At 38.2% G+C, this 23,704-nt stretch overlaps 2 protein-coding genes across 2 annotated transcripts; one reads left to right on the top strand and one right to left on the bottom strand.

Annotated features, from left to right (window-relative positions):
- Nucleotides 1–5,684: 5,684 nt before the first annotated feature.
- LOC115738602 (squamosa promoter-binding-like protein 14) lies at nucleotides 5,685–11,880 on the top strand. The gene is given in 12 exon segments (XM_030671261.2): nucleotides 5,685–6,268; nucleotides 6,576–7,184; nucleotides 7,518–7,711; nucleotides 7,788–8,629; nucleotides 8,719–8,793; nucleotides 8,920–9,027; nucleotides 9,098–9,215; nucleotides 9,382–9,514; nucleotides 9,601–9,742; nucleotides 9,924–10,529; nucleotides 10,802–11,122; nucleotides 11,124–11,880. Coding segments are annotated over 11 exon segments (3,216 nt in total). The 5' UTR covers nucleotides 5,685–6,268; nucleotides 6,576–6,612; the 3' UTR covers nucleotides 11,229–11,880.
- Nucleotides 11,881–14,459: 2,579 nt separating this feature from the next.
- LOC115733616 (wall-associated receptor kinase 2-like) lies at nucleotides 14,460–18,972 on the bottom strand. The gene is made up of 3 exons (XM_048274540.1): nucleotides 18,032–18,972; nucleotides 16,815–16,925; nucleotides 14,460–15,760 (listed from the first exon to the last, which is right to left on the bottom strand). Exons 1-3 carry the CDS (start codon nucleotides 18,906–18,908, stop codon nucleotides 14,607–14,609), a joined length of 2,142 nt encoding a protein of 713 aa, XP_048130497.1. The 5' UTR covers nucleotides 18,909–18,972; the 3' UTR covers nucleotides 14,460–14,606.
- Nucleotides 18,973–23,704: the final 4,732 nt, after the last annotated feature.

Below are 23,704 nucleotides of genomic sequence, written 5' to 3' on the forward strand. Positions count from 1 at the left end.
ACGAACATTAGCATTCATTAATTATGTGATGGAAAATCGAATTCAAAAAACAAATTAATAGATGGAAGGAGATCACTTGAATGTAAAAAGTATAAATGATCCGTTGTTGAGAGATTTGAGACGAGATTTCAACATCCATCTTCACGTGCAAATCGGATTAAGAGCGGCACATAGAATTCCACCGATAGGAGGTGAATGCACGTGCAAAATGGATAATATTCACTTCAATGTCGTGTAAGAAATTTTAATCCAAAAGCTTGAGAAGAAGTGAAAATCAGGATTTGAATGGTCAACGATGGCATCGTCGAGGCTTTGGAATTAAAATTCCTAATTTGACTTTTGAGATTGGGCGGTTCCGGTTAATCATAAGCAGGACCTTGTAAGGATAACGTCACATTGACGTCAGCATTTGTCGGTCTAATTTCCCTATGCGCCCTTGGACGTTTAGAATTATGAAATTGGTAATCTTCTTTTTCCTTTGTGTAAAGTCTCACATTCACATTTATTAGCCGCCAATAAAAAACCAGACGTATGAAAAAGTAAAAAATGAAGGCAAAATTTCGCTATCGGTGGCGTGAAATCTTGACCGTTTTCCCTTATACAATGTCGTAAATTCTTGGGTTTATCCAGAATAAATACGACTTTTTGTCATTTGTTACCGCTCATTTTTTTTAATTTATTTTATTTCAGGTGGCCCAAGAAGGAAAAAAAAAAAAAAAACTGAGATCATGTCGGGAGAGGAGAGAAAGTAAATTGATATACCCGTGATAAATTTATCATAAACTAAATTTTTTGAACACTAAAAATCTCAAACCGATACACTTATTATAAATTTACCCTTCGCTAGTTTCTTTAAATTAGATCAATATTACGACAAATCCCAAACTGCACCTATGACAAATGGAGAGTAAAAACTCTAAACTTGTACACCCGTCAATTGCCTTAAGTCATCTAATTCAGCAATTTGGCCGTAAAATTTTATGAAAATTAATAGATGATAAATTTATCATGGTGTACCAATTTGAAATATTTGGTGGTAAAACAATTAGTTTGGAGTATTTAAATTTTTTTGTGGTAATAACCAAAATTTTTAAAAAAAAGAAAAAAGTTAGTAGGGTAATTTCCATTATCTGAGAGGAGAAGGAAGAAAAAAATATGTCAAATACGAAAATTATCTATCTACTCATACTTCACAACAAACATAACCTAAGTTTTAGATGACCCGAAAAAGTACGAACTTTTTATACGGGAGATACAAGAATGGCGACCGATATCCCTTCCGTATCTATGATCCTAGGTGAAAATTGGTCACGAATTGGCACCGACATGATGTGTTGACCTCGCCATTTTTTAATTAGAAGATTAAATAATAAACCAACGAATTGAAAATAAAATGAAATAGATCTCGTTAAGGGAAAAAAAAAACGAGCATCCCTCGAGTCATCTTCATTCTTAACCTATCAAAACACTCTACCTCTAACCTTTTATCGTGCGTCGCCGTTGCTTGTTGCCCTCGTTGCTGACGAACCCCTCTGTAATGATCCAACCAAATGAGGGGGTGGAGAGTGATCGTCGCGACTTGAGAGCCCAGACAAGGAGGGAGGTCCTAGCAAAGTTCTAAGATGGCGAATGAGGCAGAAATGATGATTTTTCACTTTATACTCATTATGTAGTTTTAATCGTCAAAGTACCATTTGAGCGCCATTGGTCGCCATGAGCTGCCACATAGGATTGTTTGGACGGGAAAGACAATGGTAGCCGTTTTTGTCTCACAGGAAAGAGGCCGTCGGGAGACATTTGCGTGGACCGTTCTTTACTATTCTCCTAAGTATAAAATAGTGAAAACACCGTTTGGATGGCTATGGATGTCTAAAATAAAAATCGACATAATCTATTAGCCCGCAAGCAAAAGATTTTTGCTAGTCATCTCCAATCTTTTTTTTTCGGTGGAGGAAGATGACAGCATGGTGTTTTTCTATTTAATAACCTATTTTGGGGGGACAGTAGAGAAAATAAAATATGCTCCAAACTCCAAAACAAACCTTGAAATGAAGATAGACGACAAATTGGAAGGGTATTAGATAGTGGTGTTGTTATTTCCGCCCCTTGTATCACTAAATGCATCCAATTTTTACCAAAAAGATAAAATTACCCTCTATCATTCAATTGCACTTTAAATTGGTTTTTTTTTTTTTTTAGTTTTTCCATCTCTAAGTAGGATCTACCTGCAATAATTATTATTGATTGTAGATTTTCCATGTATATTAATGGTGCCATATTTTTTTTCATTGCCATATGTTACTTCCCTAAATAGTTGTTTTGTTGAAAAGATAAATTTCTAAGAAATATGCTTTTTTCCTACATTGTCAATCAAATTTATGGATAAATTATTAATTAGATAAAATTTAACTAAATCAAAACATTGGGTGAAGTAATAATTTTTTTTGAAAAATTCTAGTGAAGAGTCATTATTTTGGATCGACAAAAAGTTATATCATCTATGAACTATTTACGAAAAAAAAAAAACCAAATTACGTCAATGTGCATAATGTTTTTAGTGTATTCTGAAAATTTCCTCCAACGTCTTACATGGTTTGTGTAAGAGTATCTCGCCAATATAACAAGGCAAAAAGACAACAAAGAGACATGATATATATTTCAAACCGATGAAATTAATAAAAAGTTCAACAGGAAAGTCAATTTTTACGATAAAAGGGAGAAAACATAGATAAATATAAGATCAACGATGAAAAGAGACCTTTTTCAGTTTCATACTATATTAAAGAATGTCTATTTTCCTTATTATTAGAGAGATGATTTTACATGGAGCATATATAACAACATAGGAATATCTAATAATGCACTTTTCTTTAGCTAAAAAACAGAAGAAATATACGCTTAATTCTGGTAACTATCCTAAATAGAACAAAAAATAAAATAGAAGGAGTGGTGTCATCACTTTAAACTGCAACCAAACAATTTTAGGGCTCATTCTTTTCAAGTCTTCCAAACAACAATATGTCCATGGTAATTCCCTTTTTCCCCTTTCGCTTTTCAATTTCAACCCCTTTATTTATTTCTTTTCTTTTTCCCAACTTTGTTTTTAAGGTAAACATGGTGGCTTGTTCGATAAAATTGGAAAAGAGAAGAACACGATCGTAAATGCCAACTGCAGGAGCATAAAATTAAAAGGTAAATATAACGAATAGTAGCTGAAAGGATATAAATCTCGCTTCGGGCTTTATACAATTGGGCGGATCATATAAATCTCATTAGAGGCTTTGAATTTTAACACCTTACGGGGATTTTGAATCACTCAATTTAAAAAAAAATGGATAAATTGGTGAGAAAAGTAAAAGGTTAAAAACATAGAAATGGAGAATGATTTTCATCTCATCGTCCGTTTATTTCACGAAAAATTTAAGATTTAATTTTTTTAAATAATTGATTATATCACTTAGAAAATATTGTCAATAGAAAATATTTTCATTAGTGACAACAATTTATGCCTAACTACTTTTGTAGGCGATGAAAATGTTTTCGGGAAAAGTGTCAAAAAAGTTATAAACCTATTGCATTAGTATAAATTTAGTCATAAATATTTTATTGATGTCAATTTAGTTACAAACCTTTTGCATGTGTGCCAATTTAGTCATAAACTTTATTTGATGCCAATTTAGTCATAAACTTTCTTTGATGCCAATTTAATCCTAAACTTTTTGTATTTGTGCCAATTCAATTCTAAATCTTTTACATTTGTACCAATTGAATCAATCCATCCAATTTTGGTTGGAAATCGCTAATATAAACATCGATTGGCCTACGTGGCATAGTTGGTGTTGATGTGACATTTTTAAATATTTTTAAGCACATGTAAATAAATTTTTTAATAATTTTTTGGTTTTTTTTCTTCTTTTTCTTTTCTTGCAAATTTTTTTGGATTTGGGGCTGGCAAGGATCGCCACCCGACCCGTGACGGACTTAGGTGAGGGCCGGTGACCCTTGCGGCTAGGTGACCCTTGCCGGCACCCAATAAAAAAAAATTGCAAGAAAAGAAAAAGAAGAAAAAAATTAGTAAAAATACTTAAATAATATTAAAAAAATATCACGTCGGTGTCGGTCGTGCCATGTAGGATAATCGACGTCCTTGTCGGTGATTTTCGATTAAAATTGATTAGATTGACTTAACTAACACAAATGTAAACCGCTTAAGAATGAATTGACACAAATACAAAATGTTTAAGATTGAATTGACACTAATAAAAAGGTTTATGATTGAATTGATATCAATATAAAATATTTACGACTAAATTGATACAAATGCAATAAGATTAGGATTTTTTTGATACTTATCCAAATATTTTATATTTAGTTACTTTTACAAGCGATACAAATAATTATTTTGTAAAAATTATTTTTTAAATTTTAAATCTTTTATGAAACAAACGCGCCCTCATTGTCTCTTAAAATGGAAAAGCAAATATGAGGAACATGAAGAGGGATGAAATGATCTTGCCCGAAAAGAAGGGAAAATAATGGGAAGAATGACCTTTTATCCGAAAGTCCTATTGCACCCTTTCACTATTTTTTGTGTGGCTTCTACTTTCTGGGTCAAATTGGAAGAATTTAACAACTTTACACTTTTCTCCACTTCCATAGGGCTGGTTGGTTGGCTAAACGAGTCATTTATCTTTTACGAGATCACAAGTTCGATTCACATTCTCAACGAATCTCCCAAAGGCTTGTATCACGTTGCTTAGGCGTGACAAACAATATGGGTAAAATCTTGATGATAAGGTTAAAGATAATTACTAGCACTGCCACTTTTCATTTTTTGATCCGTTCGAAAACCGTGATAATTAATAATCATGAGCAATTTTGTTCTCTTCGCCCCGCAATTTCTTTGCATCTTCCAAAAAAAGAAACAAATTCCCACTCCAGCATTGCATCATCATGACTACCCATACAAGAATTCCACCTCTCTCAAGCACAGTATTGACAGATGTTTTTTTTTTTTTTTTTATCACCGCTTATCGACATCGATTTTCCGTTTGGGCTAGTACTACGAATTTCCCACTTTTATAGAAATGGATATTGAAACACCAACGATTACCAAATTTTTGTTATTTTTTTAACACGTGCAATACGAACAATGAAAATACTCCCTAATGGCTTGACCTTATCCGAATTCTCGACGTTAGTTTAGCACATGGCCATGAAATACCTTATCGGTGTTATGACTCTTTTTAACTTTATATACTGATAAAAGCAAATCTCATTCAATCAAACACCAACCTCAAAAATAATATACTAGACCGTCAAACATTTTTAAATAGTCGCAGCAGAATAACACTAAACATCAATTTACTAAATATCAAAATCTACCATACCTCTGCAATAAAGTCGTAATCTTGATAAAACTAATGCATTAATTATTTAGGACTACGAGCACCATCAATTAATATTAATTCGAGTTGCCGTCCCCACCTTTGTAGCCAATGAGACGACGCGCCCAGTACACCGGTACAGGCCCAGCTTGTACGGTAGACACAGGGGGCTCAAATTTCTACGCAAAGGGTAATCGCCAAAGATCTTTTTTTTCTTTCCTGAGCAAAAAGTTTTGATTTTGATTTTGATTTTTGATTTGTTTAAGAATGGCGAGTTGATAATTACTGCTTTGTCCGGAAAGGGAAAAAGAGACCGGAAGCAAGGAATTTCACAACGAGACTTTGCGAGTGAGAAGGCTCTTGGATTCTTCGTTCGTCCTTGGTCGGCATAAGCTCAGAGCCTCAGAGGCCCCCGCTGTTGCTTCAATTTACAGTTTCTGCCACCCCTTCCCACAGGCGCACACACCCACACACCGAAAGAGAAGTTTGTTGGAAGGAAGGTGGAGACACAAGAAAAAAGTGAAGAGAAGAGGAGGAAGGGAGGAGGACAAAAAGCGAAAAAGAAAGTTGCTGCAGCCGTGGATGGTGGTGGTTCGTCCCTTCAAAGTTGCGATTTTTTTTTTCCCTCAGCGTTTACGAATTGGTCCTCTGTCAGTCAAGTATTGGGAAATTTTGGGGGATTTCCTCTTCTGGGCTCTGATCCATTTTTCTGGAGCTGCTTCTTTACTTTCTGTTCCTTTTTTCTCCCTTTGAGAAGCAAGAGGCTTGAAGGGTATGCTCCAGATTTGAGTTTTGTGTGGATTTTTAGATCTGGGTTCAAGCAGCGTGTTGTTTTGTGCCGAGCAAGATGTGGAACTGGTCGTCTCTGTGATTGCTTGGAGGTATTTGTTAATTTTGTCTTTGATTTCCACTGTTTATCTGCTTCCGGGAATGTTCAAGACTTGACCTTTGTGTGAAAAGGCTGAATCTGTACCCAGTATTTACGTCTGCTTGAAACAAAGCCACTCAAATCTGATTGAATTTGGTATGGTACGAAGATGGACTAGAAAGTTCTGACTTCTCCTATATTGGTTCTATTTTGAAGACCAGATTTATTGTTTCTCTCTCGTGTTTGTGATATGAATTTCCATGTATGGAGAGGCATACCATGATGAAAAATCAGTAAGGAAATTTTCTTCTTGGCCCCAGGTCGGTGGGATAAGAAAAGGTTCAATTTTTCTGAGCTATGGAGGAGGTAGGAGCTCAAGTTGCAGCTCCTATGTACGTCCACAGTGCTCTTTCCACCAAATACTGTGAAGCTCCTCCTATGGCAAAGAAGCGTGATTATCTTTATAATCAATATCAGCCTGAGCAGATCCAACAGCAGATTCCCCGGCTTCAAGATCTTCGAGACAATTGGAATCCCAGTTCCTGGAATTGGGACAACGTTAGGTTTGTGGCAAAGCCGCTGGAATTGGAGATTTTACGGCCTGGCATGGCGGCAGCCGACCATAAGAAGAAAGAGAGGGCTAATGGGTTGGAAAAGAATGGTGCTGGAGATGAAGAGGATGAGAACTTGAGGTTGAATCTGGGCGGCGGTTTGAAATATGTGGAGGAGCTGGTGTCGAGGCCCCAAAAAAGGGTTCGGTCTGGGTCACCGGGCTGTAACTACCCAATGTGTCAGGTGGACGACTGTGGTGAAGATCTTTCGAATGCCAAGGACTATCACCGGCGCCATAAAGTTTGCGAGCTCCACAGCAAGTCTGCTAAAGCCCTGGTGGGGAAGCAGATGCAGAGGTTTTGCCAACAGTGTAGCAGGTTGAACATTTAATTGATCCCTTTGTTATGCATTTGTAGTATCTGCTTGATATGTATTAATGAAATTGTTCTATTTTTTCTCCTGGGTGTTTTGATTTGTGGTGGCGATGGTGATTGTAACTAAGGAATCAGTGAAAATGAACGACATTCCTGCTTGAGCATGTAGTTTTGAAGCCTAATGATAGAATAGTTTGTATATTTTATCTGTAGCATTACAAGTCCTACTTGTTTCTGGCACTTTTGCTCTATTTGGTGTTTGAAGTTGGGTTGATGCTCTCTCATTTTCCCTGTTGTGGTTTGATGCAAGTAACAAGGCAAATATTTTCTAAACAGGTTCCACCCCCTATCTGAATTTGATGAGGGAAAGAGAAGTTGTAGACGCAGGCTTGCTGGTCACAATCGTAGGAGAAGGAAAACACAAGCGGAGGACGTCAATTCGAGGCCTTTAGTCCAAGGAAATCGAGAGAGCACTGCTCATGATAATTTAGATATTGTCAACTTGTTAGCATCTTTAGCTCGCATCCAAGGTAATTTGGCGGTTTAGCAGCTTGTATCATTTTAACCTATGTTTCTCATTTTCATGTGAAGTCCCTTGTGCTGTAGGGAAAACTGATGAGAGAAGCGTCAATAATATGTCGGTTCCTGACAAAGAACATATTGTGAAGATTCTTAGCAAGATGAACTCCTTGACTTTGCCGAGGGACCTTGCTGCTAGGCTTTCCACTTTCAAAAACTTGAATGGGGCAGTGGTGGGGCAAACATCTTCAAAGCATCAGGATGGATCAAACCGTGATATGTCCTCACCGTCTACTATGGACTTGCTTCAAGTGTTTTCAGCCACTCTTGGTTCATCTGCTCCAAATGCACTTTCAGCTCTATCTCAAGGAAGCAGCCAAAGCGGCGATTCTGATAGAACTAAGTTGAAAAGCCCCGACCTGTCCACTGGTGCTGTCATGCAGAGGGTTACTGTTGACTTAGCTTCAGTTGGAGCAGAGAGGAGCAGTTCCAGCTACCAATCTCCAGTCGAAGATTCTGATTGCCAAATCCAAGAAACACGGCCTAATCTACCATTGCAGTTATTTAGCTCATCACCTGAGGATGACAGCCCACCGAAATTAGCGACTTCTAGGAGGTACTACTCTTCTGACAGCAGTAATCCCACTGAAGAGCGATCTCCATTGTCTTCTCCTCCGTTGGTGCAGAAGCTGTTTCCCATGCGGACCTTGAAAGAAGCTATTGAAACTGAGAAGATGTCAACCAGCACGGAGATAAATGGAAGTGTTGAGCTTACAAGGAATTGTGTTCATACGGTGCCTCTTGAGCTCTTTAGGGATTCTGATAAAGGACCTGACTGCGGCCCGTATCAAAGTTCTCCATATCAGACTGGTTATACGTCTTCATCTGGGTCCGATCATTCGCCTTCTAGCTTAACTTTGGATTCCCAGGTAGCTTAGCTCCGTCAGTCATTTCTCTCAATGGTGGCCTGCAAACATCAAACTGATTTTTATGTGGTTTCTTTTGTGTTTTTAAGCAGGACCGGACAGGCCGGATAATGTTTAAGCTATTTGACAAAGACCCGAGTCATTTCCCCATGGCATTGCGGTCACAGGTACTGTGTTTGCAGCTCACTTGAAGGTGGTATACCTTGTTCAATTGACACACACTGCAATTGTACAGTCACAGGCTCTTAGCCTGTGGGAAATCTATCGTCTGATTGCCAAATTTCCTGTTTCAGATCTTCAGTTGGCTTTCTAACAGTCCTTTGGAAATGGAGAGCTACATAAGACCTGGTTGTGTGGTCCTTTCTATCTATCTGTCAATGTCATCTGCTGCTTGGGAGCATGTGAGTGAATTCTCTTCATGGTGATCACCACATTTTATGTCGCTATTGTCTAACTCTCTGATAATTGCAGCTTGAAGGAAACCTGCTCCAGCACCTTCAGAGTTTGGTTCAAAACTTAGATACCGACTTTTGGAGAAGTGGAAGATTTTTAGTGCATACAGGCAATAAGTTAGCATCACATAATGAGGGTGAGTAAAGGAAGAGGGGAATCTTATTGCTTTCATTCTTAATCTTTGCTTCAAAATAATACTGAATGTGATATCATATATAAAAATGATAAGCGATAGAGATGGATATTTAGTGTACTGCCTTCAATTTTCATAATTCCTGATTGTTGTTGTTTGTAACTTTCAGGAAAACTTCACCTATGTAGATACTGGAAAACTTGTTCCCCGGAATTGGTGTCAGTATCTCCATTGGCCATCGTGGGTGGGCAAGAGACTTCACTTTTATTGCGGGGAAGGAATCTTGATAACCCCGGGACGAAGTAAGTTGGATGTGTTTCACCACTGAGCTTCTCCTACATAACCCTTTCCTACATTGTGCCAGATAATTTACGTCCAACTTTTGCAGGATTCATTTGACCTACAAGGGTGGATATATATCGAAAGAAGTCACTCAAGTAAGTAGTCAGGGAACCCTGGATGAAATAACTGTCGGGGCTTTCAAAATTGATGCCGGGCTGCCGAATGCTTTTAGTCGCTGTTTCATTGAGGTAGCACTTCTCCCATTTGATTTATGCCCCCTCATTTGGGGCTTATTTTGATTTGTTTTAATTCAAGGAAATGTTGTTTGGTGGGTGGATGTTTCTGCACTTTGACATATTATCGTCGTCGCCAGCTTAATTTGTTGGTTTCTGATATTCATAGTCTCTTTCACATTGATTTTATCAACAGGTTGAAAATGGTTTCAAAGGCAACATTTTTCCTGTGATAGTAGCTGATGCTAAAATATGCAAGGAACTGAGATTGCTAGAGTCTGAACTGGAGGAAGAGCCAAGATCAAGGGACGTCAGTCCAGAAGAGGGAAATCAAGATTCTGGTTGTCAGGGCAGCACGAGAGCTGAAATCCTGCATTTCTTAAACGAACTTGGATGGCTATTTCAAAGGAATACAAACTCTTCGATGCTTAGGGATCCTGACTCTTCTCTCCGCCGCTACAAATATTTATTCATTTTCGCAGTCGAAAGGGACTGCTGTGCCCTGGTCAAGACGCTCCTTGATATATCAATATCAAGCTACTTAGATGGGGATGGTCAATCTAGTGAGCCTGTGGGGGCTTTGTTGGAAATTCAACTCTTGAATCGGGCAGTCAGAAGAAAGTGCAGGAAAATGGTTGACCTGCTTCTGCACTACCCTATAAGTAGCAGCAAGGACTATTGTAAAACATACATTTTCACCCCAAATATGGTGGGACCTGGTGGTATCACACCTTTACATGTGGCTGCTTGTACATCGGGCTCAGTTGATATAGTCAATGCCCTGACAAATGATCCACAAGAGGTATTAAAATTTGACATTTTCATATTTTTGTGGCATGTTGTATTATAACATAGCCATGTATGTAGGGCAACGCTACTCTATAACATAGATTTCCCTTTCGAGATAGCATGTGGTACCCTACTTGTATGTGATTTTGAATATTTTGGTATTAATTGCATACTTTGAATTGTTCATTTTTGTAGTGTGGTTTATGAAGTAGACATGTTATGTACCATGTGATTGCTAGATCTTTACATTGGTCCTCAATACTTACTATTTTTTTCTCTATCTAGATCGGATTAAACAGCTGGAACTCCCTTCTGGATGCAAACGGGCAGTCACCGTATTCCTATGCTGTGATGAGGAATAATCTCTCTTACAATGAGCTTGTGTCCTGTAAACTTGCTGACAGGAAGAACAGTCAAATTTCTGTGATAATCGGAAATGAAATGGAGGAATCGCAGCCGTCAGTTGTGCAAGAACCTGGCCAGCGTGCCCAGTCTCAATTGAGTGCGGGGTCGTGCACGAGATGTGCGGTCGCAGCAACAAAATATGGTAGGAGATTTCCGGTCTCGCATGGGGTGCTTCATCGGCCCTATATCCATTCGATGCTTCGTTGTTGCCGCTGTTTGCGTCTGTGTTTGTCTCATCTTCCGAGGTGGCCCTCAGGTTGGTAATCCTCCCTTCAATTGGGAACATTTGGGTTATGGTGCTATTTAAAGAGTACATCTAATAACATATAAAGAGGAAGCAAGAGGAAGCTTACGTAAATATGAAGGCAGGCTAGCGTGCATTTGTATCTGGAGAGGAACTGCTTCGAGATGACTCTGCAAGTACAAGGTTTCAAATGCCCATCAAGAAATTAAGCAGGGTTCGGCATTTCTGAAGTTGCATACCCCTCTTTTCAATAAGCTGGAATGTGAGAAGTACCAAGTTTTCTCTGACCTAGGGTTCAGGAGAATACTACATGGACATAGGAACCAGTTAAAATCTCGGTGTGTTGTGGCACTAGAGTTATTTGGTAATGAGTTGAGAGGAAAGATGTTGGGCGAATTACGACAGAATATAGGTGGCGGGCTGGAGAAGATGCGCTTTGCCATGTGAAGAAACTAGTGCCGAAATCGAGGGAGAACGTTTGCAGAGTGGGGATGAGCTAGAAAATTCTTTATCATAGAGGAAGTACAAATGCAATAAGTTATATGTTTGCTGTTATTATTCTGTTCTTTGTTGGGTTTTGGGTTTCTGATTACTTCGACTCGTGGGTGCTAAACGAGCGATACCAGCTCTGGACGAGCATCTGAGTTTGTTTTTAACTGTAAAGTTGATCACGACTCCTTTAGGGCTGTTGAGGTTATTGTATGATTCTATTAGTCGAAAATATTTGTTCAGGTATATCTTGCGGTATGTTTGATTTCCTCTTGGCTTGTTTGGCCAATCACTGAATCTCGATGGCTCGCGACTTCGTTTGGGTGCTTGGTTTGGATGATTGGTGCTTCTTGTATCTTTTGCTTATTTATTTGCAGTTGAGATCTAAGACAGGAAATGGTCTTTGGACTTTGGACAGCATGTATCGGCATTCTTTTACTACACTGGACTTTCAATAGTCGTGTTCCATTTTAGTTGGAAAAATTGCCTCTGTTCTAGCATCCTGAGTCAGCAAACCTTGGAGTCACGTCCTTCAATTGTGAAATGTTGGACTATATTTAAAGATCAAATGTGATTAGGGCTGCGTGGAAGACGGAGATTCTGGTCATTTGATAGATCGGTCACGTACTAGCATGGTGCAAAAAGTCAATCACGACGTTTGGGTCTCGTGGATTCTGATCGGCCTTGCGTTCGGGGTTTTGAAAGATTGTGTCGCACCCTTTACCGCGAATTGTTTCTTGATTAGCTCCGGAGATGCTAGATTGTCCTGTTATCCTGTGTAACATGCCTAGTCCTGCACCAAATTCATCAGCACGTCTTAAGCTTTTTCCAATTGACAATGCGAAGTTCTGTGTTTTCTTCTCCATTTAGCTCTTGGAGAGTGATTTCGAGGGGAATATTCAAATTCGCTTTATTGTTGTTTTGGCCTATGAGACAAAGGTCTCGTTATTGAGAGATAAACTCCGTTTATTTCGAGAAAAATAAACAAAACGTCTTAGTAGAAAAGACTGCTGTTATTGCTTATGAAAAATTAGTGACAAAATAAAGCCTGATTTCTCAGATGAAACAAAAAAAATATCGAATTGATGGGGTTCTGCTTGAGCTTCGCAGCATTATTGTGCAGATTAAAGAATTAGATCAGCTGTACATACATCCATACATCAATGGGTAAAGATCGAACAAGATTGAGCCATCTCTCACGTACGAGTTTTATCAAGTAATTTACTGTTAGCGGTCGTTTTATCAAATCTTTTATTCCCACATATCTTTAATCCTAGCAAATCTCTAATTTTATATATATATTTATTTATATATATATATATATATATATATATATATATATATATATCTTAGTAGTGAAATTATAATTGATGTAAAAGAACTAATAAAATTATGTGTATTTTCGTGATATGAATTTAAAAATAATTGTTTGTCTATCTAGATTGTTGAGATACCTATCTATAGTATTTTCAAATAATTATTTATGACAAGGTTTTGAATGAGTTTACGAATGTTGGGATACCCATATTTTACTTTATTCATACTTCAAAAATAAATACTACTAGCCTGGTAGAGAATATCCATCACCATAATAAAATATAGTGATATGTTTACTAGAAGTCCTAAAACTTTTACCAAAATGCAATTGAGTCCTAAAATTTGCAAAAAGTGTAGTCGAGTCCTAAAACTTGTTAAATTGATGCAGTTTAAGTCCTAAAGTTTGTTACCAAAAAAAAAAAGTCCTAAAGTTAACTTCGTCCAACTTGATTAATGGAAAATGTTGATGTGAATTTTTTTAATATTTTCTCTCTCTCTCTCTACATGGTGATGACGTGGCTAAAATGACGTCGTTTTGGTTAGAATATTATTTTTAGTATAATTTTTATTTAAATTTGCTTAATAATAAGTTAAATTCATAATTTAAAAAAAAAACCCAAATAGAGGACTAGTGGCATGAGGGCTTTGTAGCCCTCGGCGCCATCGTCCCACCACCACCGGGAAGGGCCGGCGATGATGGGGAACTTGTCGGCGATGAGTGTTACCCGAGAGTTTGGCTATGGCGTTTGAGATCGCAAGAGCAGTGCACACTCCTTTACCGCCTCCAGACATATCTTCTCCAAGAAGCAGCTTAGCCAATCTTTCCTTCATTATCTCAATTATGGAATTGCCAAGTAAAAAACAATAAAAATCCAAACAACCAGCACCTAGGAAAAATCAAGGGGCAACAAATTTCTGTTCTGGCCAGGTCGTGAATGCTAAAGCTTACAAAAATGATCGGTGAGGGTTGCCAGCAAGTTCCCCACCGTTGCTGGCCCTTCCCAGCTGTGGTGGACCGGCGGTGGTGAGGGCTGCAAAGTTTGAAAATTTCCAATCTTGAGATGGAAAAAAGGAGGGAAAATTTAAAATTATGCATTATTTTTGTCTGAATCAGTTCACCTAAGGGCTCCAAAATAGAGCCTTTGCGTGCGATATTAGCGTGCGATATTAGTAGATCGAAGAAGCTTGCATGTAAAACAAAACAAGAGAGTTTCCAAATTTTGAATGGAAAGATCGTCGGAGCAAATTTTGTGTTGTAATTTCTTTATTGATATTTTAAGCCCCAGATAGAGTTATTATCAAATAAAATTCCCTGATTCTTCTTTCTTGGTCTTGTGATCCTCTAATAAAGGTTTGGATGAGAACTTTTTGTTCTTATTAAATTAACTAAAATAATGTAAACAGAGCATGAAAAAGTAGGGAAGATAAACGGGAGGGCAGATTATGATAATGTCAAAGGCCATAGGTCCACTTCAATGCACGGCTTTACATATGTTATATTACATATCTCACACTTAAAATTACAAAGATGCTTGCACAAATATAAGTCCAAATCAAATTGGCAAACATAAAATGCACTCAGAATACACTATCAACCCTAACAGTCCTTAGACATGTTACTATGATAGTAAAGGATCAGATGCAGGAACATGCTGAATTCATTCCCAGATAGGAAAGACAGCTTGACGTCCCCTCGTCAGTAATTAAAGTCTCAACGGAGTGGCTGATTTCTTCATCCACTTCCCATTCAATCTCTTCATTTTTTTCTTCATCTGTCGAGTTCGGGTTAATTCTGGCAAGTTGCTGCGCCACTTCCCGCATCGCCGGCCTCTTCGCACCGCTTTGGTGCAAACACTTCACTGCAATCTCAGCAACCATTCCTACTATCTTGATTTCGTCTTCATTAGCGGCCTCAAAGTTTATGACGTCGGAAAGTGTCTTATCCTTCACGGAAGAGATGAAACAATGGATGATACTGATCGGCTCTCCGGACTTGGTAATGTAACTTGTAGGCTTCTTTCCCGTGAGCAACTCCACGAGGACAACTCCAAAGCTGTACACATCACTCTTGATTGTTAGCTTACCAGTGGTTAAGTATTCTGGATCGATGTAGCCTAGCGTGCCTTCTATTTTGGTGGCCACGATATGACTATGTTCCGGTGAGATAAGTACCGAAGCTCCGAAATCAGATATTTTCACCGAGTAATTTTGATCCAGAAGTATGTTGGCCGACTTGATATTGCCGTGAACGATCGCGGGTTCTGCGCATGAATGCATATACGCGAGCGCAAGAGCAGCTTCGGCGGCTATTCTGAGCCGGTTCTTCCACGATTTTAATATGGTCGACGCATTCTGATGGAGGTGTTGGAAGAGGGTGCCATTCGGAACGTATTCATAAGCCAGCAATGGTATTCTAGTCTCCAAACATATGCCGCTGAGCTTCACCACATTTTTGCGGTTTATCCGCATCACAGCTTTAAGTTCATGCTGGAATTCCTTCTTTATTAGAGACTTGTGCACATTTTTAGGCTTCTTGACTGCGACCTCGGAGTTGGCTTCCCCGGCTATTCGCCCTCTATAGACGGAACCGAAACTGCCCTCGCCGAGCTTATTGCTTTCATCATAGTTGCCGGTTGCTTTTGCCAGCTCCGCCTCCGTAAAGATTCTAACTCTTTGCTGTTTCAAATGCTTTCCTCCATGTCGTCTGAAGTTTATCTTCCTGATTCTCCCCTTCCACGTGATGGAGACTGGAGCACCGACAGTTATGCACAAGACGGGCACAAGAATCGCTGCCAAATAAAACATGTTGCCAGATTATTGCTTCGAGCTTGTAACCTTATCCGGCCCACATGGTTCATTAAAAAAAAACTAGTTTCAAACATACAACACATTTAATCTTTTTTGAATAGTCTCCATGACCATCGCCATTGATTTGTATGGTAAGTCAATCTTTCAATATAAAGCTATTCGATTTAGCAGCGATAGAATTTTCTTTTTCTGAAAAAGAACTAAACCGCTTTCTAAAAAACCATTTGACATTTATCTTATTTTTATAAAATGAGAATGGGGTATGTGTGAATTTTATATAGAAGGAGTGGCCTCATGGGATTGCTTTTATAGAGTCAAACAAATGCCAATCTTAACAAATTAGTCAACGGGGGACGATCTGTAGAAGAAATATATGGAAAAAGAATTGTGCCACATTAATCACCTAAAGAACTTACCAAACTTGCATCTTTTACAAAAGCAAGATCGATAGGGAGAAGAGATTGTCTACAGGGTTATTATTATTATTATTATTATTATTATTATTATTATTTTTTTTATTATTATTATTATTATCCCAAATTTTTGTAACAAATAATTGACATAAAATTAAAGAAATAAATAAATATACACGTCTGTCTATATATATATGTATATATATATATATGTAAGTATGTATGGGGTTAATTCTTAGCTCCGTTTTTCATTTTTCTTTTTCTAGCCCAAATTTGTGCTCACTTTCGCTATAAAATTTAGGGTTTTTTTCCTCTTGAAATCTGCAGGTTTTGTTCGAGGAGGAACTTTCATTTAGATCTGCTGCGTGTCCTCCCACAAATGTAGTTTCGAGGTGTTGGCTTCAGAAAAATAACGGAAAAAAGGGCGAGGAGGGAAGTTTAAAAGAAAAACTAAGAAAAAAGTCAACAGCTTTAGCCTGCTGTGTGTTACGGGGATTACACCGGCAAAGTACATTATAATGATCCTTAAATTACATATGCGTCTAACTTACTGCAAAATCAAGAATGGATTCATAGAATATGAGCCATCAGGTGAATGATGGGGAGATATATATGGAATTACCCGTAGCAATTAAGGCGGGGGGAGCATTTTGGCGGCATGAGTAGCTTCCGGGCTGATTCTGGCACTTTCCATGACATGGGTATTTCTCTCGGTCCTCGCACTCGTTGATATCTACGTTGTGCAGTAGACAAATTGAACGTTATCTCGGTTAATGGCAAAAATAGATTGAGCAAGTTGGTGTATGAATCATTAGACGGGCAAGGCTATCCCATTTAGGGTTTGGTGATAGTATTGTCACATGCCCAGTCTCTTCTAAGATATCTCCTTTCCCTACTTCTTCTCTCCCTTATGAATCCGAGCTTGTAGAATTTGAAGCCGATACCATGTTGAAAATTAGTATTTTAACATCAATGATAATTTGTATTTTGATGTGTGCAAGCGTATGTGTGTATGGCCTACTTGATAGAGAGGAATGGATAGTGGTAGGACAATTCAGGAATATAGCAGGTTTCATGGGACAATGATAGTGTGATTAGTTGATAGAATTGGGCATTCAATAGTTAAAGGAGGTGTTGGTGATGGAGCTATGATGTGGAGTTTATTTTCAGATGTGGAGTACTCCCCACACCTCCCCATGAATGGCATTAAGCCTATTTATAGGCATATGGTTCCAAAAATTGATATTTGTACAGCTTCTATAGAAATATTTTTTTTGATATATTAGACTTTTAGAAAAATATCTCAACACTTTTTTAAATGTCTTACGTATTTCAACAATATCTAGACTATTTTCTAAATATTTTTGTAATATCATATCCATGTAAATATTTCTGAAATTGATACATATTTTATTTTCTTTCTTTATTAGCCGATCATCGTCCACGGGGGGGGTCAGGCTTGATCTCGCTAGATTTGATGAGGCTTGGCCTCGCTTGAGGCCGCAAGGTCGGGTTCGCCAGTCTCGATGAGGTCTAGGGGGCTACCGCGATAGGCAGAGGAAGAAAAAATAGAAAAAAAAAGAAAATAAAAAATATTTTTTAAAATATTAAAAAAGAAAAAAGAAAAGGAACATATAAAAATAATTAAAAAGAATGGAATTAGTGGAGGAAAAAGTTACGAGAGAAAATATTTTTCTCTTAAAAAAAAGAAATTATTTTTCCTATTTTTAAAGGTGTTTCTTCCCTGGTTGGAAAATATTTTCTTCAAGATGGAATCAATGTATAGATACAGTACTCCCCTATCCGGCTTGATTGATCCATTTGGAAAATGTTCATTACCTTGACAGCCGTGGGGGCGACTATAGGGATTCCCCCCGTACCCGGCCTTGCAAAAGCAACGATAACCCGGTCCATTCCCAAAGTTTTCGCAGTCAGTGTTGTTGCCACACGCATAGCTCGACCAGTTCAACTTGGCCTGCTCGCAGGTCGCGTTCCATCCAACCATCCAGTCCAGAACGAGGTCCGCCCTCTTGCCCAAATCCTCGAACCTCGGGAGTGTCCTGTTGGAGAGATCGAACGCCTTCGTGTCCCCGACGAAGGCCAGTCCGCAGGGGTTGAATTGTGAGACCGACACGTGCCCGTCGATGGAGGAGATTCCGATGCTGAGCGTCTTGAGCCCCTTGGGAATGGATGCTTGGCAGCAACCAAGGCCGGAGCAAGCGGTCTCCTTGGAGAAGTTGACGGGGTGGCTGCAGTAGGAGATGCAGCCGCTCTGGAACATCCGATCTTTGTCGGACACGAGGGCGTAGGTGTCGCAGCCGAGGACTGTGAGGTTGTTCCTGGTGTCCGACAATGTGTACTGTGGATATGAAGATACATCGATGGCCTTAGAATCGCTTTTGTTTGCGGGCTGGCCCCTGCCTTCGTAGCAGTCGTATAATATGGGGAGGCTGACGACCATGGTCGAGTCCCCGACTGAGATCTTGCGTACTGGAATGTTCTCCAACAGGAGTCGAGCATGGCTCCCTTCGGTGGTGGTAGTGGTGCAATTGAGCAAAAACTCCATGGACCTCGCACACTGGGGCTTGAGGCCGAACGGATAAGGCACGGACACGCCCCCGCAGGCGTGTGGACAGTCTCCGGCCACGGTAGGGGCGCTGCCTTGCTGCAACCACCAGGCCACGGCCACCAGGAGAAGCCGATGCACTACCTTCATTTCCACAAGAAACTCTCTCAGACTCTCTTGGTTTTTTGTCCTTTTTGGGACCTTTGTGCCTCTGTCCTTGTTTGCGGAGAGGGATTCAAGCAAGAGCCGTTCCCACCAACCCATTATATAAGCATGGACAAATTGGGGGAATTAAGTACAGTAATGGAGCGCGGAAGGGCTAATTGTGTCAATAGAACAAATTGAAGGACCCGATTGCATATATTAAGAGATGCAAGACAGTACAACTAATGTTAATAAAAAAGACGAACATAGGTTTTTTATTTTCTTTTATTGAACTACAATCTACCGGTGCAAAAGATAGTTTATGCATGAAGGGCAATGCCGCCTGAATCATTGTCCTAGCGAAATGGATGGTCACAATATACCAAAGGGAAACAATTTCTTGACAGTATTGTCATGGATTGTACAATCTCAACTGTAAATTCACATATCATCACCGCACGTTTTGCATAAAATACTTCTTGATTGGAAAATTGTGTCGTCGGAAATAACCGACGGTCTTGTCAGATTGTTAGGGTAGTAGCTCCTTATATCAAAATAGTACACAAGGTTGTTTCAATTGAACGTTCAAATAAGTGTTCAAATAAGCATTCAAATAACATTGACGGTGATCTGCTCACTCAAATTTATAGTAGCTTAAACGGAACATCTTATTACGTGTGTGGAACTCTTATGATATCATTTAGTAAGAGTTAGTTGCCAGTGATGGTTGCCATTTCCTTCCATTTTCTTGATCAAATTACACTACAACAATAATGTTAATTATGATTTACAATAATAAATCTTAGGAAATTGATTATGTAATAGTTTTTGGGCGACTATTATGCTAACAATGTATTTTGTCCACAAAAAATAATAATAAACAATTACCAAAAAATTATTGTAGGGTCCACTCTTTTAAGAATTTGTGTCTCACAATATACTATTATTCTCACAGTCATCAAAGACCGTTATGCTAGTAAAGTCCTAAATCTTATTTTCACTAGTATCCTTATTGTACAAATACATAGTTGCAAGATGAAAAAAGCTATATCGGGAAAAAAACACAGAGTAATTGTTGCATATGCAACCAATGTTAATAAAATTTTACACGAACGACTGCATACACCATTGTTTTGAAAGGCTGGTAGTTATAATCTTCAAATCAAATATAAAGGTGGTTTATTTAAAGGAAAAATTCATGTTAAAGGAAAATATTTTCCAAGGAATAAATTTACATGAAAATGATTAATTTTCCTTTGTTTGGTGAAATGTGGCAGAAAATATTTTCTAGTGTTTGGATGTCATTTAAAAAATGATTTCAATCTATCACTTTATCTCAAGGAAAAAAAATTAAATTTGTAAATATTTTTTTCCTTTTCTTATTTTCTTTTTTTTCCTTCCTCCTCCACCGCGATTGGCTGGTGGCGGCCACTAGCGAGCCTCGAGTGAGTTCGGGCTAGCCGGGACACGGCAAGCACGAGGATCACCGGCCAACCGGTTCTAGTCGAGGCCCGGTGATTAGCGGAGGGAGAAGAAAAAATAAAAATAAAAATAAAAATAAAAAATAAAATCTAAAAAAAATTAGAGAGGAGCATTTCTGGAAAGCGTTTTCACATTTTTAGATTTAGGAATTCACTTTTCTGAATATTGTGCATGAATTTGCCGTTGATTGAAAAGTCTATTTCATTAACTAAAGTCAATTTCGGCGAATCAAACGGGTGAAAGTTTGAAAAGCTAATTCCCAAAAAAACTCTTTCACTCAAACAAACGCACCCTAAATGGGACCGTTTATGTGAAACTATCTATTATACAAGCGACGGACAATCTATATTTTCAAAAAGACATAGTGAACTATACTTGCTATATGATGTACTATGTAATAGCTGGATAATCAAATGAAGGCACACTTTGTGTTGGGTCTAATGCTTTCAGATGGACCACAATAATATATGATGCCGCATTATTTTGTAATCTGGTTTGTCATAAAAAAATTATTGACATGGTTTTTAATAGTTCAAAATTTTCAGGAAAACGGCAAGTTTGACGTGGTCTGGGAACACAAGTTAATCATTGGAATTCTGATCATTTGACCCCTCTGTCGGGGCGTCATTGTTTCTGCGCATGTCTAACGATACCAAGTTAAAGTAACGAATCTCACCACCTTTTTATCCTTCGAGCAGGAGGAGCCCTTTCCCTTTCCAGTTGGCCTGACCCTGCGCCCAAGCATTATCAACCAACATGCTCCGCACGCAGCTGAGTCCAGTGGATCTCCAACGTTGATTTATGTGGGCTCCACATAGGACCGACGTCATCTAACCGCTGGAATTAATTGGGATTTTTGTGGATTCGGTTCATGCAAGTCTGGCCTCGATCCCCACTGAAAACCCTCCGGGCCCTTGCGCCTGGTGGCCGCACACGATTCTCGTACGGGAAGGAATTGGTGACGGTGCACGAAGACTTTGCAAGTCGTCCTCGATTCCAAGTCTTTCGAAGAGCACGGCAAAATGCAACAGGAAAAGTAGAGAAAATAGAGATTGTGGGATTCCCAAAGATAAATAACTATGAATAATTCCTTACCCAAAAAAAAAAATAAAAAAATAACTATGATTAATTTCTACATAGTATCATCTTTTTTAAACTCCGGGAACCATTGTTTTATAAAGGAATTGACTCTACGCGTCATGAATAATAGACATGATGATGTTTTCTTTTTTGGGTCGAACATAATGACGTGCTCGTGTTTGAAAAAAGTAGTCCCCTTTTATGTATATTAATCACTATCGTGTACTGTAGACTTGACATATACTCATAATCATATTAAGATTTATAAAAATGATCGAAAACCATAATCTTGTAATCATATCAAGAAATTTCTAATGATATGCGACAGTATTTGATTAAATGAGATGGGCATCCAAAAGTACATTTGTAACAGTAGTTCCAAACAAAGGGGAAATTTTTTTGAAAAAGGGACTTGTTTTATGGTTATTAAAGAATAATTAAACACATTATTAATTAATGGAAGGATTAATTGTCTAGTCGTAGGACAATGTAAAGCATATAGTTAAACCCATCATTGATTAATAGAAAGATTAATTGTCTAGTCGTAAGACAATGTAAAGCATATCTTTATTGTTATTGTATTATAGGATCCAAAATAGGATCTCTCTCAACCCTCTTATTATTATTTTTTTTTTGTCGGAAATCTGTCTTAACCTTTAACCACCTCATTTATAGGGAAATAGTTACAATCTCGGGATAACTATGTTCTCTAGCAAAATAGCTTACGAAACGTGTTTCTGTTGGGAACTTGGACTCCAAGTCCCATAAGAAAGGTGAATAAGAAGTGAGGGATGGAGAGTTCCACATTGAAAAAAGAGTAGTTGAGAGATGGATTTAAATATGGGAACTCCACAAATGGGTTTGGGACCCAAGGGGCACCCCACTTTTATGGAAATGAGAGGACCTAGGTTTTGCTAAGGTTGAAATATTCAATTAATTATATATTAGGTTAAAGTTTATAGATTTGAATGAAAGTTTATGGACTATTTATCTTATTTACTCTATATTATTAGCAAAACAAATTAAAAAAAACAAATAATCAGATGGGAAAACTGAAGACGGGGAGAAGGGTGCTGGTTTGGGGTTTTGTTTGGGGTGGGGTGGTTGGTTTGAAGTGGGTGGGGCTGGTTGGTTAAAAGCTAGAAGACATTAATGGCAGTAGCAACAAAATAATAAATGGAGATTAGACGAGCAACCGCGCCATGACGATGATGATGATGATGGTGATGGCGAGTGAGCTCTCCTTCTTTTTCGAAGAACTTCCAACATGACAGACGCAATCGCAAGAGGCTATTCGTTTGCATTTAATTCCATTAAACGTCGTGCGGGTTGGATAGAAAAGAAAAGGCAGTGGAAGAGACAGACTATGAATTCTGACAGCTACAATATTGCTTTTGCAGGTACCTACTCACCATGACCCGAATTCAATGACACAACAGAGTTGGTAGAATGGCCAAAAAAACCTCCGATCCTCTTTCATCAACTGCTTAGCCAAGATGGTTTATTTCTAACTATAATTTTGTAAAAAATTTGTGAGCAAAAATGTCCCTAAGATAACTATGTTATGACCAATGAAATAATTTGTAATCTTCCATGGCACTTATTTTTTCTCGTGGTGTTGATTAATAGTATTTCGAAGATCAAATAATTTCTCATTAAATATGATTAATAGGAAACTTTGTGCATTGTTAACAATATACCTTTAACTTAATGAGTTTAACTCCGTTCGTCTAATTGTAGAGTTTATAATTAGCTATAAACAATAAACATATATAGGTATTAATTCATTTTCTTCACAAGTGTCTCCTATCATAATTTGATTGCCGTCCATCTTACCCCTTTGGACGTGACTATGAATTCTGACAGCTACAATATTGCTTTTGCAGGTACCTACTCATCATGACCCGAATTCAATGACAAAACAGAGTTGGTAGAATGGCCAAAAAAACCTCCGATCCTCTTTCATCAACTGCTTAGCCAAGATGGTTTATTTCTAACTATAATTTTGTAAAAAATTTGTGAGCAAAAATGTCCCTAAGATAACTATGTTATGACCAATGAAATAATTTGTAATCTTCCATGGCACTTATTTTTTCTCGTGGTGTTGATTAATAGTATTTCGAAGATCAAATAATTTCTCATTAAATATGATTAATAGGAAACTTTGTGCATTGTTAACAATATGCCTTTAACTTAATGAGTTTAACTCCGTTCGTCTAATTGTAGAGTTTATAATTAGC

Source organism: Rhodamnia argentea, chromosome 2 (genome assembly GCF_020921035.1).
Source record: "Rhodamnia argentea isolate NSW1041297 chromosome 2, ASM2092103v1, whole genome shotgun sequence".
NCBI lineage: Eukaryota > Viridiplantae > Streptophyta > Magnoliopsida > Myrtales > Myrtaceae > Rhodamnia > Rhodamnia argentea.